This window comes from Coniophora puteana (genome assembly GCF_000271625.1).
Source record: "Coniophora puteana RWD-64-598 SS2 unplaced genomic scaffold CONPUscaffold_4, whole genome shotgun sequence".
Taxonomy (NCBI): domain Eukaryota; kingdom Fungi; phylum Basidiomycota; class Agaricomycetes; order Boletales; family Coniophoraceae; genus Coniophora; species Coniophora puteana.
In genome coordinates this window covers 2,238,746-2,252,545 of record NW_006913056.1, presented here as the reverse complement: position 1 = coordinate 2,252,545, position 13,800 = coordinate 2,238,746, and the positions used below count along the sequence as shown (strand labels likewise).

Below are 13,800 nucleotides of genomic sequence, written 5' to 3'. Positions count from 1 at the left end.
GTGCCAGTGTACCGCGTGGTGCGAAAATAACATGTCTCAATGTCGGTGCCTGGCTCGATAACCAGGCGAACAGATGAGAGCTAGGGTCTCTGATTGCAAGAGATGAATTTGCGAAGCAGGTACACGGCCCAAAGACGTGATACGACTTCTGATAGCGTCCTGACACTATCGTTTTTATTTCTTCCTGGCGTGCGGGGCAAGAACACTGCCGCCGGCGTTTACCCCAGAACCGGCTTGTATGGCGAGATAAGTACTCTTGACAATGTCCCCACGATCTACCGTATCTTCAAAATGTCGACGTGGGGCAGAGAGAAGGCGTAATGATTCTCGTACGTGCAATAACGTCGTTGGATGATAGTGAATGATTCTGTCCTGTTTGGGCCTAGCCTGCCGGCCCTGTTCGCGGCCAGCCAAACCCGAACACCCGCTTGAAAAACACTAGGAGCATGTGATTTGTGCAGCCAAACATAATGAGATTCGAAGACTAGACACGCACGGAGTGTCCGCGATGATGTGAGTGCCATGATATACCATACGAGACATTCGCCTTTCACCCCTTAAATAAACTGATACAACCCCGCCGTCAACGTCTTAACCAGCTGATCTCCCATTGATCTCCCCTTGTTAACTCGGCCCCGGATGATTCTGACCTTGATGGCTACGTGTCCTCCCAAGCGACTCCTGGAGGGCAGCGAATGCCATGTTCTGCTCGATGGTAGGGCCTTGTGGCACCTGAGGCGTGAGTGTCGCGGTGTCAGGGAGGATGGTGCCTGTTGATGGGGGTCGCACGCCCTGAGCTTGTGCCTGCATTTGCAGTGGGCTCGGTGAGCGTGACTCCGCGTCTCCGCTATCCATGTCTGCGTCACTGTCCTCCGAAGTTGAGAAGGATTCTGATTCGGGGATGGTGAAACGCGCGGCAGAGTCGGTCCGGACGAGGTTGATGTAGTACTCTTGAAGAACCTCACGGGTGCACTGTTGAGACGGAAAAAAATAGAAGTCACATTATTACATCATCAAACCTACGAAGAGGTCGTGCCTTGGGAATGGCGAGGGGGGAGACGACGGAAAACAGTCATGGAGGGAGGGTGTATAGAAGAAAGAAGGCTAACCGTCAACCGCCAGTCAATGCCCAGGAGAAACTCGCGCTCGAGGACGTTCAGCTCCGTCAAAGATATTCCACCAACTCGAGCGTAGAGGCTATTCGTGCAAAATGTGTCGCATAGGCCTTTGCTTGCCACGGCGATTGAAGCGATGATAAAACGATGCGCGGTGAGGGAGGAGAGAGTGAAGAGCGGTGTGCGCGCACACATCTGGTCAACATAATGCAATGTTAGCAGAAGGATACTTTTCTGCTTGACATGACGAGGGTCAGTATCAGCATGCCAAAGGGTGAGTGAATGGCGTGCCTCGACTTTCGTGAACCTGACTATGCGACGGAGATATTCTAGCACGCTGATCCCCGGTGCACTTCTGGAGTGAAAGCGCGTCAAGCTCTCGCTGGGACATGCGCCACGAAGGTTAACGGGGAGGCCATCGACGGTGTAGGAAGGCGAAAACGCACGGTAGCAAGGGTATCCTGTCATTGTGAGCCATCAGCCGCTCCAACATATCCGCTTCCAGGAGAGGGTTAGAGCACGTCCTTTACGGGGAGACACGGAAGCCCAGAGACCGCGAATGTCATACCTATGAGCAGCGCGAGATGGTCTATATCCGCATCCTCAAAAGCTGTGGGTAAAACGACCCTTCCTGAGGAGTCCATCCACCCATCGCAGTCGATGCCCAGCGGCGCCGTCTAATCTCAAGTCGCGATGTGATCTTGGACGACCAGTTATTCCGGGCCGATACCACACAGATACAAACAATCGTGCCACGACGGGCCTTCGTCCCGAACATCTGTACAGTACCATCGTCGGCATCTGAACTCTATTTTTCTGCCGCGGCGCGCTCCGTCCGATAGCCAGGCAAGCTACCGCTCATCGAATCCACGTTCCTTCGACTCAACAATGGCCCCCAAGCTCGTCAGTATCGCCCTGCACAACCCTCATGCTGTCTAGGAAAGCTGACGTATAACCAGGACCCCAACGAAATCAAAATCATCTACCTGCGGGCCACAGGTGGTGAAGTCGGTGCTTCATCTGCTCTCGCACCCAAAATCGGTCCTCTTGGTCTCGTATGTCATACATGAGAGCGTCGTGTTCGATATGCTAAGCTTGCATTGTAGTCGCCCAAGAAGGTCGGTGAAGATATCGCCAAGGCTACCGGTGCATGGAAGGGTCTCCGTGTGACTGTCCAGCTTACGATTCAAAATCGTCAAGCAGCAGTCTCTGTTGTCCCCTCCGCCTCCTCTCTGGTCATCCGTGCTCTTAAGGGTACGTCCACATGCTATGCGCAGCCGAATACATCTCATCAGTCTGTACAGAGCCTCCTCGTGATCGCAAGAAGGAGAAGAACATCAAGCACAGCGGCAACATTCCTTTCGATGAGATCGTTGACATTGCCCGCACGATGAAGTCAAAATCGCTAGCGAAGGAGCTCTCGGGTACCGTGAAGGAGATTCTCGGCACTGCCCAGAGTGTTGGCTGCACAATCGACGGCCGGCCAGCTCATGACGTGATCGACGCGATCAACTCGGGGGAGCAGGAGGTGCCAGACGAGTAGACGGCCACTCATGTATTTTTTGCCCTGCATTATCACCATTTTATCTGGCACATCCTCACTGTTGCTCTTGTAAAAGAATACCGCAACTCCACGGCGGACGACTGCCACAGCGTGTATACCATTGAGATGACTGATACGACTCACTCAGTGCTTCCTCGCATCAACTTGAACGTCTTCAAACTTGTCGTGAATCTTCGACCACGCTAAAGTTGTCGCGAGCGCGTTCTCCATTGATCATTGAAATGGCTGCCTTCGTACTCAACGAAGGCTTTTCCTGGATTATCTGTGGACAGCCGAACAACGTCGTGGTTAAGCATCACCAGTATCCGCATGTGACGGCAGAGAACTTAATGAAGCCTTGGTCAGTTACGCGCAAACGAGAACAAGGCATCAATACATGGTATCGGGATCGTAGGGTGGGCATTTGGTTTCCGAACTCAATTGCCTTATGACTAGACCCTTGTGCCCATGAACGTATCGTTCCCATCGCCCATTTACCATAGTTGATACCCGCTGTCACCGACTGAAGGTGCTCCGTGGGCGCCCAGCTAAGCGCTGCTCGATCAACAAATGCTTGTCCCTCTGTCAAGCTTAAAGGGTAAGTATGAACACTCCAGCGTCGCTCACACCTTTCTTCTTCAAGCTCTTCTCCTACACACTCCATAATAGCTGCCAAGCACACCGTCCTCATCGTGCATGGCTCATGGCATGCTCCGGCGCACTACGAGCCACTCGGTCGATCCCTCGAAGAAAGGGGCTATGATGTCGTTTGTCCTCAGCCGCCGAGCTGGCATAACGACCCACCCACGACAGCGCTCAAAGCAGATGCGGACGCGATTCATCGTCGCCGCGCATTCATCTGGATGTGTCATCGCCTCCGAGGCGATCAGCGCTTTTTACGGGCGTAAAGCGCGTTCTGGGGAACATAAAGAGGGTGGGGTGCTACATATCGTCTATATGTGTGCGCTTGTGGTCGAAGAGGGCATGTCTGTGGCTGACCAGTGGGGTCTGGTTCCGGAAGGGCTTACGGACGGTTTGGATATAAGTGCGATTTGAATTATGCATCAACCATGGTTTCTTTCTTTCCACACAACGAGGTTAATTTTCACTGGTTAGCCAGAAACTTTGATATGTTCGAGACCCGGCGCAGCAACGTCTTCGATGATGTACCTAACGACGAGCTGGAGCGTTGTCGGTACGTCCAGAAGCTGGTTCGTGGATCCGTAAAACCTGCCACCGACCTGACCACATACGCGCGGCTTACAAGCATTACCCTGTGACGTATGTTTTCTGCACCGAGGACAACGTATGGCCGCACGACTACTACCAGAAAGCCTCTGTGCGAAACATCCTCGTTGAATATGGAGCGGTAGTGGCGGAGAAGACCCTCGGGAGTGGACGTTCGCCATTTATCACTCATCTGGACGAGCTTGTGAACATTGTGGACGAGATTGTAAAAGTGGCTTATTAGAAGACACACCCCTCGAAGTGTATCCGAGCCCTTTCTACCTGACGGACGCGATGTGAATGTGAATGCCACAAGATGGTGATCCTTGTACCCGTTTTTATTGTACATGTCATAGGCTCTATCACGGTAATATGCCCCTGACGAATCGATGGCAGGGTTGCGATCTGGCGGTACTAGTCTCAAAGAGACACGTAGCAGAATCCTTTCTCATAGCAGCTGATCAACTATCTCCATCTCTCAACAAGATCTGAGACCCAGATGGTCTACGCAGGCGGTGTTGGTTGTGATGGTTGTACGGATAACAAGGCCATAAGCACAGGCTCAGCATGAGCCATTTCTCCGCGCACTATCTTCTGGATTTTAGCCGGAAGTGACTGTAGTACCTCGGGCGCATGGCGGTGCTTAAGTAGAACAGTCGATGTGACTTCGCGAACTTGCGGATACCTATACGATCATCGGATGAGCAACGACGTAGACTGAGCGAGAAAGAATCGTGTTCACGTCGCAGCAAATTTCGTCAGAGACTCGTCGAGGACGTTCTTTGCTGAAAGCTTCGATTCAAAGTTGCGAAGTGCTTCTTCCGCCAAAGCAGGCATGTTAAGCTGTCAATCGTCAGTTGCTTATATCAAAGGACAAAGGAAGCACGGCCGAAGCACCACGCACTTTTATTGCAAGGCGGTACATCGACTTCGGTGAGCAAAGTGGTGCATCAGCAGGAGAGTGGACGTCCTGCTGGACACCCGAGGAGGTGAGTGAAGCGAAGCTTATTTCTTTAGTGTAGGTATAGTAGACGAAAGCCCTCCACCTGCAGCTTCGCGTTAGCACATATCGTGTAGGGTGGACAGTCGGAGACTCGCGTGTTATAAGCGGCTGCGGTGACAAGGTAGGTTGGGAAGCTCTGAGCGTCTTTCTGCTCTGGGGACTGTGCTATATGATAAAGGGGAGATTTTACATGGGATTCGTCCGACAAATGATTCTCCTTGATGCTGTCAGAATTATACTCTAAGGGTGTTTGCGAGACAGAAGGCTCAGGTACAAGCTCTTCAAGGATTTGGGGTTCGTCTTCATCAAGATCGCTGTCTTCCTCATAATCGTAGAGATCATGATGCGAGGGTGCACTAGCACCAGGAGAAACATGCGAACACATGCTGCATTCGCCTAACAAAGTGACATTCAGCCAGCTCATAACAAAAGCACGCGAATATACGAACCAGAGGCTATGTCAACGCCCATGTCTTGAAGGACTTGATTAGTTGCATAGATGGGCACAGGGCGCAACAGGGCGCTTGTCGCGCTTCTTCGGCGGGTGAACGCCAGAAACATCACGTCGAAGAAGGTCCCTGTCATCATGGACGTTGAAAGAGTACTACGGGGACTGTTGAACATCCGTTCCGTGTCTGAGCGAGGGACGGAAGGTGTGAAAGTTATGGCATCATCTACGGGGGATGTTGCTCCACCGGCGGCTCGGATTGTTACGACAACTTCGGTGTCTGCGTCTAGCTCGTCGGGGTATGAGAAGATTGGTCGAACAATGGATTTGCGAACAACGATGTTTGTGAATGTTACCACAGGAGCCTGAAGTTCGCTAGGCGGCCAGGTAGTCTTCCGTCTGGATAAGGTCGACGATAAGACAGACGCGCAAAGATGACTATCAAGCCATAGGATAACGCACGCTTCAATGGCTACTTCCTGACCAACCAGGTCCCGAGCTACATTCTCCGTATCTAGATATATGAACGTCGATATGGACTGGGCAAGCCTGATCTTCCTTCTGGGCGGTGTGTGTATTCGCTGAACACAAAAGCGCCAGCCGTATGCCGGGCTAGCCTCTGAGAAATAAATGTTATGAGATGGCTGTGACTTCATATCACCAACTGTGATGAAAGACTTGACATCGGAGTCGCTTTGCTCTTCACGAACGGTGAGCATCGCTTGTGGTTGAGAAACTTGAATGGGGGGATGCTCGAGAACAGAGCAGACACGCGTATAGCCCCAGGCTACCCTCGGGGCAGCCACCTGGGACAAACAGGAGCCCACAAGGGCAAAGGGAGGATGGGAATTGCCTTTCCTGACGCTCGCAAGCCCACTACTATTACGAGGTATACAGCATACCAACGCCACAAATAGAGTCCACCCGGCCCCGTGTTCACTGTAGCATAATTACAGCCCAAGCGGACCAAGCTCGCTCTCCCCACTAAAAGGCCCCGAAACGACATCCACCAGCCGCTGCTTAAACCCCTCGTCGCTCAAGCTCTCCCTCAGCGCCTTATTGCGCGCCCTGATCGCCTCGGGATCCTCGAGCACCCTGCTCTCCCCGCGCTCGCGCGCGCCCTGCACCATCTGCGTCGTGCGGTGCAGCCGGACGCCCTCGTACTCGGCAAATGCCTTGCTTAGTGTTTCGGTGGACGGCTGGCCGGCGTCGGGGTTGAATTTGTACAGGACGCGCACGAGGTGGTAGACGTCTTCGAAGGACTGGTTCGCGCCCTGGCCCAGGTGCTGGTGCGCGTCTATGTCAGCAAAACCGGATAGCAGAGGGGAGCATCGATACTGACCGGACTCGTGGGGTGTGCGGCGTCACCGAGAAGGACGATCCGCCCCTTGTACCACGTCTTGAGCTCGGGTCGGTCGTACAGTCCGTACTGCAACAATTACGTCAGTCCCGCTAAGCGTCGTAAACTGCCGATGGGCATCTTACTTTGATGATCTTCTGGGCGTTCGTGACGAGGTCGTTGGCTTTGGATGCTGGTCCCCACTGTGACAGGCGACTGTTGGGGTCTTTGACGGCGTTCGCGATATGGTCATCCTGCGCACGCCAGTCCTCTTTGTGCTCCTCCTCACAGGAGGTGATCCTGGAGTTACATCAGCTAGCGGTATGATGAGTGGGAGAGAAAACGTACGCCCAGGCGTTCATGTGGTCGTTGTACGAGTACGACACCATGTGCTTGCCCTCATGGTACATGTCCAGCATAGCATCCTTCTCGAACGCAAACTTCGATGGTGTCAAGCCACCTGTCTGGCAGAGGACATGGCTTCAGGACGGAAAGTTCACTGAGTGTACCAGCACTTACCTGTACCACCCCCAGGAAATCCGCCTTCTCGTACCCAAACAGCGACGTTCGGGTGTTACTGTGCAACCCATCGCAGCCAACCACGAAGCTCGCCGTGTCCTTGAATCCGTTCGCGAACCCGACGTGCACCTTGTCCTCTTCCTGCTCAAACGACACGGCCTGGTGTCCCCACCTGACCTCGATCCCGTGCTCCTTCGCGACGGTGAGGAGTAGATCGTGCAGCACGGCGCGCTTGATGCCGATCGTCGCGAAGCCGGCGTCCTTTTGCAGCTCGGCGAAGTCGATTTCGCCGAGGACGTTGTCGCCTGCCCCGGTCGCGTCGATCTGGATCATCTTCTTGAGCGGGCGGCCGGCGTTCTGGACGCGCTCGAAGAGGCCGGGGATGAGGTTGAGGACGCGGAGGCCGTTGGCTTGCATGCTTTGAGACGTCGCCATGGGTTAACTGGTGTGTACTGAGCAAGATCGAGATAGTACGCACGCATGAGCAAGACCGGCGTTTGAGAACTCGGGAGATCTCTCGTAGAGAATGGGGTTGTAGCCTTTGAGCTTGAGGAAGGTGGCGAGAACAGGGCCAGCCATGCCTGCGCCGACGACGATCACTTTGGTCTTAGTGGTGTCCATTGTCGCGTTCGGTGTCTTGATTTTGACTTTACAATGAAGATCGCTGAAAAAGTGAGTAGAAGGGAGCTGGTTCTTCCTGGAAGGACTCCGTCCACTGGTTTTATAACAGCTCTGAACATGACACTTGCCACAGCCCCCGGTGAGAGCCCCTATCCGGAGATGCAGACGGCTCAGCGGAGCCGTACCTACGCCGTTGATCGACGAAGCCTGATTCACTCCCAATCAGTTGTGACTAGACCAGTGTTCAACGTTCAGTAGAGCGCGTTAGATCGCGTAAGACCGTTTAATCGGAGAGCCATTGCCGTCAGTAGCGCAGGGAGAAACAAAGTAAAAGTGAGTTGTAGTGGAGGCTGGTTACAAAAGCCATTAATATTGGGCGGTGAAAATATCGCCAGGAACCGGTCACGTTCGGTCATCTCCGCGTGTCCCCGAGGCCCGAACCATCCCCGATGCTCAGATGTTCTCACGATGACTTCTCGACGGCGGTGAACTCGCTCGCATACAATCTGTTCTTCACCCTTTTCAACTCTGTGCTGGATTATCTGCAGTTGTGGGCAGCTAATTGTACGCCGCTATCGCCTTATTCTTCCTAGTGCAAGGCAAACAAACAACATCCACCAACATGCACAATGCTGGTTGGACGACGCTTCTTTGCCGGCCCTCGAGTTCGCCTCTTCGCTCTCCTGCATCCGGTTGATCTCATTCTCTCCAGGTCCTTGGGCTCCAGTTTCCTACTACCATGACACCTCCGCTTTGTCGGAAGGAGGTGTCAAAGGTGTTGACTTGTGAATGCAATATTCCGGTGTGCTAAGATGGTGGCTAAAGATGGGGCCTTACTGCCTTAGATGAAAGTGAAGATATTGCCAGGAACCGGCGGCATCCCATTACCTCTGCGTCGTAATCTATGCATCGACATCAGGATACGTCTTGAAGAAAACGGTCCCACTTCGCTCATAAGTAACCAATGTAGGTTCTTATTGCCTGTTGTTTCATCGTCCGCACTCTGTCATGATCCTACTGTAACAGGTACTGGCGACAAATTGGCAGAACATGCATTCGAGGTAATTTCGTGATAAGTGGTACCGGGCTTCGACGGGTCCGAGGAGTCCCCGTATAACATATTGGCCTCGTTGGGCTCAAACGTCCATTCAAGTACCCGAAGTCATAGGGTCCTGGGGAACTCCGAGAAGCGCGGTCAAAACGCCCAACGAGGGTGCCCAAAGGTGCTTGCCTCGTGTTCATTTCCTCCTCTCCCAATAATATCCAAGTCTTCCAAACTCAGTTTCCTTCCTGTGGCTCATCCCAAAGAAAGAGAATGGGCAAAGCTTTGGCCGATGGATTGCTCGCCTCTAATCCCTGTCAAATACCGCCTTCGTTTTGTTCATTCCTCAGCTTCTTCTTCCAAGCTGCTTGCTGGATGGGACCTGCTGAGACTCGCAGTCGTGGCCTCTGACCGTCTATTTCCGTTGACCGTCGATGATGTCTTCGCTGGAAGCCTCGGTGTTTGCGCTCCATCCCCTCTCAACCCGAAGCGTTTGACAGCCTCGTTCTCAAGCACCACTCGATTTCAACAGTCCGTTTGACAGCGGACCGTCTGATGGTGCCGTCCCTTCTACTAATAGTCTCTGTCTTCCGTGTTTTGGGCTTCTCCTTGGATCACGGAACCTCCGCCGTCCATCGGACATGTGTATCCCTATCTTGACGCTCCACGGTCACCCGTTAGGAAGCAGTGCGATATTAACCTCCACCCTGCGCTGGCCGTCTCGCCCTGACGGACTCCCTGCCCTGCCACCCCCACTCACCCACTGCAGTGGGTTATTATCCCCGAACCGCCTCAAGCCAGCAAATGCAGTTCGATAGCAAGGCGTCGGCTGTGACGTCTGTTATCGTGGAGGCGGCGCTCTATGGGCTGTCGTTGCCCATGTGCGCGATCACGGCGTGGGCGTTCAAGTCCGCTCGCTTTACAGGGCGCGTCAACCCCCTGATGATTACGGCCTCTGCGCTCCTGCTTCTACTGAGCACAGTGGTAATTTTGCTCTACTTTGTACGAAGCCTACGATCATCGTCTCATAACTTTTCCGCCGGCAGCACATTGTCACGCACGCATCATGGGTGTACATCGGCTTCGTGACTTCGGACGACCAGGAGACGTACTTCGCCGACCTGACGAGCCCGTACACGACGGCGAAGAACATCGCATACGTGCTCGAGACCGCGGTGGGGGATGCAGTGCTCGTACGCGAATCCTCTGCGGATCCTCATCGCTGACGATCGCTGATTGAGCCTCCCTGTGCGCTGCACCCGCGCGGACCTCAAGATCTACCGCTGCTACGTTGTGTGGCGCAGGCTCTGGCTCGTCATCCCATTCGCGGTGTCCGCCGCCTGCGGAACAGGTGCGTATTCCTCCCCATCCCGATCCGACGTTCCGGACTCTCCAACACACACACTGACCTAAATGGCACTGTGCGTTATGCATGCAGGGCTGGCGCTCTGGACGATGATCAACATCGGGCGGTCTGATCAGACCGAATACTTCGGCGGGACGACGTCCAAGATCTTCTACGCCTCATACTGTCTCTTCATCTTCAGCAACCTCACGCCCACGTGTCTGCTCTCCTACAAGCTCTGGGCGACGGACCGCGCCGCGCACCGCTTCCGCCACGGCGGCGGCGTGCTCCGGCCGTTCATGCACGTCGTCGTCGAGTGCGGCGTGCTGTACTCCGTCTCGCTGGTCGTGATGATCGCCGTGTTCAGAGTAAAGAACTACGCGGTGTACGTCGTCGTCGACATGGTACGCTGTCCTTCCCCCTGCCCCTGCCCCTGCCCCTGCCCTTGCATCCGCAACGAAAGCTGACTCGGATCACCCTGACGATCACACAGCTCGGACAAATCATACCCATCACATTCTACGCCGTCATCCTCTGCGTGCGCGCATGGGCACCGCGGGGGAGCCAGGTACAGCCAGAAGAGCCCACCGCGTTGTCCCCCATCTCGGCGCGGTTCAGCCACCCATCGCGCATCAGCCGGTCGAGCCGGTCGGGCATGCCGCCACTGCAGGTCCACCTGCGGCGCGAGGAGGACGGGCCGAGCAGCTTCGACACGGACGACGCGAAGTCGCCGCAGTCGTGCATGTCTGCGTCGACGGCTGGTGGGATCAAGTTTGCTGATCTTGATGTCGGTGGTGATGTCGAGGGGCAAAGTGTGCAGGAGGACGCATCGGTGGTGGGGGCGGCGATTTAGAGAGGGAAAAAAGGGAACACATTGTATGCTAGATTGTGGATCTATAAGTACTGGGATTTAACGGAGGACTTACATATGTACAGTACATCATTTCGCACATGTACTTTTGACAATCAAGAAAAGTCAGAAGCCCGAACTTTTGCAGAGCGGTAAACATGCACGCTTCGATCGACCCAGCCCGCTGTTCTCTTCAATCCTAGTACAACAGCAACACAAACACCTACAAATCCTCGTCCTCATGCTCGTCCATCGCCTCCCTCTCCGTCCCCGCCTTATCTAACCTCTCCTTCCACTTCCGCCTCAGCTCCTGCCTCGCGCCCTCGTCCAAGTCCGCCCCGGCCCGCTCAACGACCTTGCTCGCCTCGTGCCCCTGGCGCGCTTCGAGCAGCCAGCTCGCCCACGCGAGCGTCGCGGTCACCGGCTCCTTCCCGCGCCACCAGCCGTACACGGCGCTGAGCACGTCCGTGCTCGCTCCTGCCCCCGGCTCGGTGCTGCTGGCATCGCGGCGCGCTTCGCACCCAAAGGCGGCTGCCCAGACGATGGAGGAGGGCAGGTACGCGCTGGCGACGCGCGTGAGCGCGCGTTTGCGCTGTGCTGGGTCCGCGGGGCCGCCTGCTCCCGGGCGGCGGTAGAGGACGGTGGGGATGTACCGGAGCAGAAGCGTCTCGTGGACGTGTTGGAGAGAGGCGTCACGCATGCTTTCTCTCAGAAGGTTCTACACCGTAGATTAGTTGAGGGTTCTGGAAGAAACACAAGCCGAGGCGATACAGGAAAAAAAAACACGCACCTCGAACGTCTTCTTGATCTCCTCACCCTCGGGATCCAGCCAGAACAAGAACCCCCAGACCCACACATTCTCCACCTCCCTCGGATCCGCCGAGCGCACGCACCGCCGGGCCTCGGCCCACGCTTTGTCGACCTCGTCCGCGCTGGGCGCGAACGCACGCTCAGTGTTGAGCCGCTCGAGCCAGAGCGTGGGATCGCTCGCACCGCCGACCGCGGTGTATTTACGCGCCTGCTTGAGGACCTTCGCCTTGTACTCCTCCGAGGCGCTTGGGCCCGCGGCCCTTAGGAGCTGCAGATGCGCGGTGCGGAGCGGGGAAGGGTGTGCGGATCTACGGGCGGCGGATTGGAGGGTGGCTACGAGGTAGGAGCGCTGGTGGTGCGTGCTCTGGGTTATTCTTGCGGTTATACGCGCGATGTTATAGGGAAACGCACCAGGCTTTCGTTGGTGGCCAGCTTGTCGTGCCATTCTAATACGAATACAGTGTATTCTCTTGCGAGTGCCAACGATGAGCTGGCGGTGTTATGGAGGGCGGACGTCATCTCGTCGTTCGCGCCCCGAAGCGCATCGACGAAGTCTTCGCTATCCAGAATGTCTTTTGCCTCCAGCGAAACGAGGTCGTTGAGTCTGCGCGTTGCGTGCATTTTGATGGCGGAAGCGTCATTTGGAAGCGCCTCCCGTAGGAGATCGTGCAGATAGTCCAACAAAGAGGTTCTCAGAGCAAGGGATACGGGATACCCTCGAATAAGCGTATCAAGCGATTCGAAAAGCTCAACTTTGGGCAATGCTGAAGGAAATATGAGGTTGCGCACTAGAAAGGAGAGTACAAGGCCGACGCACCTGACGCAGCGCTCGACATAGCAGACTTGACGATCGCGCCGTCCATAATAGCCTTCCGCGCCGCTTCCCCCTCACCGTCCTTCTGCTCTGCCGCCTTTTCTGTCGGCTCCATCTCGCCCTCTTCATCCACCACCATCGCTCCTCCCCCGCCGTCCATGCCTACCGCTGATGTGATATCTTCAGCTACAGCCACAGGCTCGTCATCGAGCGACTTGCTGGATCCAGAGACGGAGATGCCGAGGACCTGCCAGCGACGGCGAAGCGTCTCGATGAAACCGAGCTCCATGCGGACATACTCGCGCCACATGTCGACGCTATCGGCGTTCAGGCGGAGGCCGCGCTGGAGGAGCGTGCGCGCGGCGGAGGGGGAGAGGTGCGTGAGTTCATGCGAGGCGGCCATGATGTAAAGGGAGGGGGTCGTTGGGTGGAGCTGGAGAGCTCTGCATAGGTGAGGAATTGTGAGCTTGGCTGAGGAAGAACGTGAAATGGGGCGTACCGTGCTGTTATCCGTCCTACGAGTGCGCGGGCGCCTTCGCGCTTTGCTACTTCGATGTATTGGATCCAGAGGCCAACGTCTCCCTTGAATCGCTTGAGGGCGCGTTCAAAAATTTGGAACTGTCTCCGAACGAGGGCATAGTCGGATATCGAATGGAGACTTTTGGGTATTTCTAAAGAGACGATCAGCTTTTTTGCACAAGAGTCTATGGGTAAGATCTCACTTAGACGCTCGACGCGTTTCCGACGTAATTGTTCCAGGCTCATTTCGTAGGCGGCGTAGCGAAGGAAGTCGGACCGGCGGGGGATGCGCCTGACCAGGAGAGTCTCGAAATGGGTGCGCTTTTTGAGGATCTGCTTTACTTCTGCCTAGACGAGGAATCCTCCGTTATAATCAGTTGTCGTAGATAAGCTAATGGCGAAGATTCAATTACTTGTGTGAAGATGTTTTTTTCGACGAGGTCTTTGAGCTCAGAGAGCATCTGTGGCCATCGATCAGCATACATAGTGCTAGTACAGCGAACCAACTACCTGCTCCTGCTCAAACTGTACCCTCTCCATGCTGAGTTGTTAGTGGGCGGTGACAAGGATTGTTGTGTAGCGGCAGGGCCAGAATTTGACGCGGA

At 55.1% G+C, this 13,800-nt stretch overlaps 7 protein-coding genes across 7 annotated transcripts; 3 read left to right on the top strand and 4 right to left on the bottom strand.

The window, feature by feature from the left end:
• Positions 1-189: 189 nt before the first annotated feature.
• On the bottom strand, positions 190-1,839 carry CONPUDRAFT_121793 (cyclin-domain-containing protein). Its single transcript, XM_007768903.1, has 5 exons — positions 1,684-1,839; positions 1,562-1,613; positions 1,407-1,497; positions 1,110-1,349; positions 190-972 (listed from the first exon to the last, which is right to left on the bottom strand). Exons 1-5 carry the CDS (start codon positions 1,757-1,759, stop codon positions 625-627), a joined length of 807 nt encoding a protein of 268 aa, XP_007767093.1. The 5' UTR covers positions 1,760-1,839; the 3' UTR covers positions 190-624.
• Positions 1,840-1,959: 120 nt separating this feature from the next.
• CONPUDRAFT_164259 (ribosomal protein L12) lies at positions 1,960-2,769 on the top strand. The gene is made up of 4 exons (XM_007768902.1): positions 1,960-2,018; positions 2,075-2,170; positions 2,222-2,369; positions 2,420-2,769. Exons 1-4 carry the CDS (start codon positions 2,004-2,006, stop codon positions 2,656-2,658), a joined length of 498 nt encoding a protein of 165 aa, XP_007767092.1. The 5' UTR covers positions 1,960-2,003; the 3' UTR covers positions 2,659-2,769.
• A 585-nt stretch (positions 2,770-3,354) lies between these two features.
• Positions 3,355-4,129, top strand: CONPUDRAFT_152316 (uncharacterized protein; the record flags this gene model as incomplete). The annotated part of the gene is made up of 3 exons (XM_007768901.1): positions 3,355-3,703; positions 3,775-3,869; positions 3,926-4,129. The coding sequence occupies 3 exons, from the start codon at positions 3,355-3,357 to the stop codon at positions 4,127-4,129; spliced, it is 648 nt and encodes a 215-aa protein (XP_007767091.1).
• Positions 4,130-4,250: 121 nt separating this feature from the next.
• On the bottom strand, positions 4,251-6,081 carry CONPUDRAFT_164258 (uncharacterized protein). Its single transcript, XM_007768900.1, has 6 exons — positions 5,799-6,081; positions 5,338-5,735; positions 4,984-5,284; positions 4,790-4,931; positions 4,628-4,728; positions 4,251-4,570 (listed from the first exon to the last, which is right to left on the bottom strand). The coding sequence occupies exons 1-6, from the start codon at positions 6,053-6,055 to the stop codon at positions 4,390-4,392; spliced, it is 1,380 nt and encodes a 459-aa protein (XP_007767090.1). The 5' UTR covers positions 6,056-6,081; the 3' UTR covers positions 4,251-4,389.
• Positions 6,082-6,173: 92 nt separating this feature from the next.
• Positions 6,174-8,089, bottom strand: CONPUDRAFT_102002 (FAD/NAD(P)-binding domain-containing protein). The gene is made up of 6 exons (XM_007768899.1): positions 7,673-8,089; positions 7,195-7,612; positions 7,024-7,139; positions 6,822-6,975; positions 6,679-6,765; positions 6,174-6,622 (listed from the first exon to the last, which is right to left on the bottom strand). The coding sequence occupies exons 1-6, from the start codon at positions 7,813-7,815 to the stop codon at positions 6,287-6,289; spliced, it is 1,254 nt and encodes a 417-aa protein (XP_007767089.1). The 5' UTR covers positions 7,816-8,089; the 3' UTR covers positions 6,174-6,286.
• A 506-nt stretch (positions 8,090-8,595) lies between these two features.
• CONPUDRAFT_81285 (uncharacterized protein) lies at positions 8,596-9,611 on the top strand. Its single transcript, XM_007768366.1, has 2 exons — positions 8,596-9,038; positions 9,098-9,611. Exon 2 carries the CDS (start codon positions 9,150-9,152, stop codon positions 9,396-9,398), a length of 249 nt encoding a protein of 82 aa, XP_007766556.1. The 5' UTR covers positions 8,596-9,038; positions 9,098-9,149; the 3' UTR covers positions 9,399-9,611.
• A 787-nt stretch (positions 9,612-10,398) lies between these two features.
• On the bottom strand, positions 10,399-13,759 carry CONPUDRAFT_101998 (uncharacterized protein). The gene is made up of 9 exons (XM_007768898.1): positions 13,706-13,759; positions 13,609-13,656; positions 13,399-13,543; positions 13,176-13,347; positions 12,680-13,119; positions 12,274-12,626; positions 11,843-12,211; positions 10,694-11,770; positions 10,399-10,605 (listed from the first exon to the last, which is right to left on the bottom strand). Exons 1-8 carry the CDS (start codon positions 13,733-13,735, stop codon positions 11,276-11,278), a joined length of 2,052 nt encoding a protein of 683 aa, XP_007767088.1. The 5' UTR covers positions 13,736-13,759; the 3' UTR covers positions 10,399-10,605; positions 10,694-11,275.
• Positions 13,760-13,800: the final 41 nt, after the last annotated feature.

Excerpts from the sequence above, each read along its gene's own strand:
- CONPUDRAFT_164259 (XM_007768902.1), top strand. Across the intron at positions 2,171-2,221 it reads AAATCGGTCCTCTTGGTCTC|TCGCCCAAGAAGGTCGGTGA; the intron begins GTATGTCATACA and ends CTTGCATTGTAG. Across the intron at positions 2,370-2,419 it reads GGTCATCCGTGCTCTTAAGG|AGCCTCCTCGTGATCGCAAG; the intron begins GTACGTCCACAT and ends CAGTCTGTACAG.
- CONPUDRAFT_102002 (XM_007768899.1), bottom strand. The coding sequence starts at position 7,815 with ATGGACACCACTAAGACCAAAGTGATCGTCGTCGGCGCAGGCATGGCT. Across the intron at positions 7,613-7,672 it reads AACGCCGGTCTTGCTCATGC|CATGCAAGCCAACGGCCTCC; the intron begins GTGCGTACTATC and ends GACGTCTCAAAG. Across the intron at positions 6,766-6,821 it reads ACGCCCAGAAGATCATCAAA|TACGGACTGTACGACCGACC; the intron begins GTAAGATGCCCA and ends TAATTGTTGCAG.
- CONPUDRAFT_101998 (XM_007768898.1), bottom strand. The coding sequence starts at position 13,735 with ATGGAGAGGGTACAGTTTGAGCAGGAGCAG. Across the intron at positions 12,627-12,679 it reads TATGTCGAGCGCTGCGTCAG|CATTGCCCAAAGTTGAGCTT; the intron begins GTGCGTCGGCCT and ends TATTTCCTTCAG. Across the intron at positions 11,771-11,842 it reads AGATCAAGAAGACGTTCGAG|AACCTTCTGAGAGAAAGCAT; the intron begins GTGCGTGTTTTT and ends TCTACGGTGTAG.
- CONPUDRAFT_164258 (XM_007768900.1), bottom strand. The coding sequence starts at position 6,055 with ATGCTCACCGTTCGTGAAGAGCAAAGCGACTCCGATGTCAAGTCTTTC. Across the intron at positions 4,729-4,789 it reads TGTACCGCCTTGCAATAAAA|CTTAACATGCCTGCTTTGGC; the intron begins GTGCGTGGTGCT and ends GACGATTGACAG. Across the intron at positions 4,571-4,627 it reads CTGACGAAATTTGCTGCGAC|GTATCCGCAAGTTCGCGAAG; the intron begins GTGAACACGATT and ends ATGATCGTATAG.
- CONPUDRAFT_121793 (XM_007768903.1), bottom strand. The coding sequence starts at position 1,759 with ATGGACTCCTCAGGAAGGGTCGTTTTACCCACAGCTTTTGAGGATGCG. Across the intron at positions 1,614-1,683 it reads CCATCTCGCGCTGCTCATAG|CGGATATGTTGGAGCGGCTG; the intron begins GTATGACATTCG and ends CTCTCCTGGAAG. Across the intron at positions 1,498-1,561 it reads GACAGGATACCCTTGCTACC|CGAGAGCTTGACGCGCTTTC; the intron begins GTGCGTTTTCGC and ends CGCATGTCCCAG.
- CONPUDRAFT_81285 (XM_007768366.1), top strand. The coding sequence starts at position 9,150 with ATGGATTGCTCGCCTCTAATCCCTGTCAAATACCGCCTTCGTTTTGTT.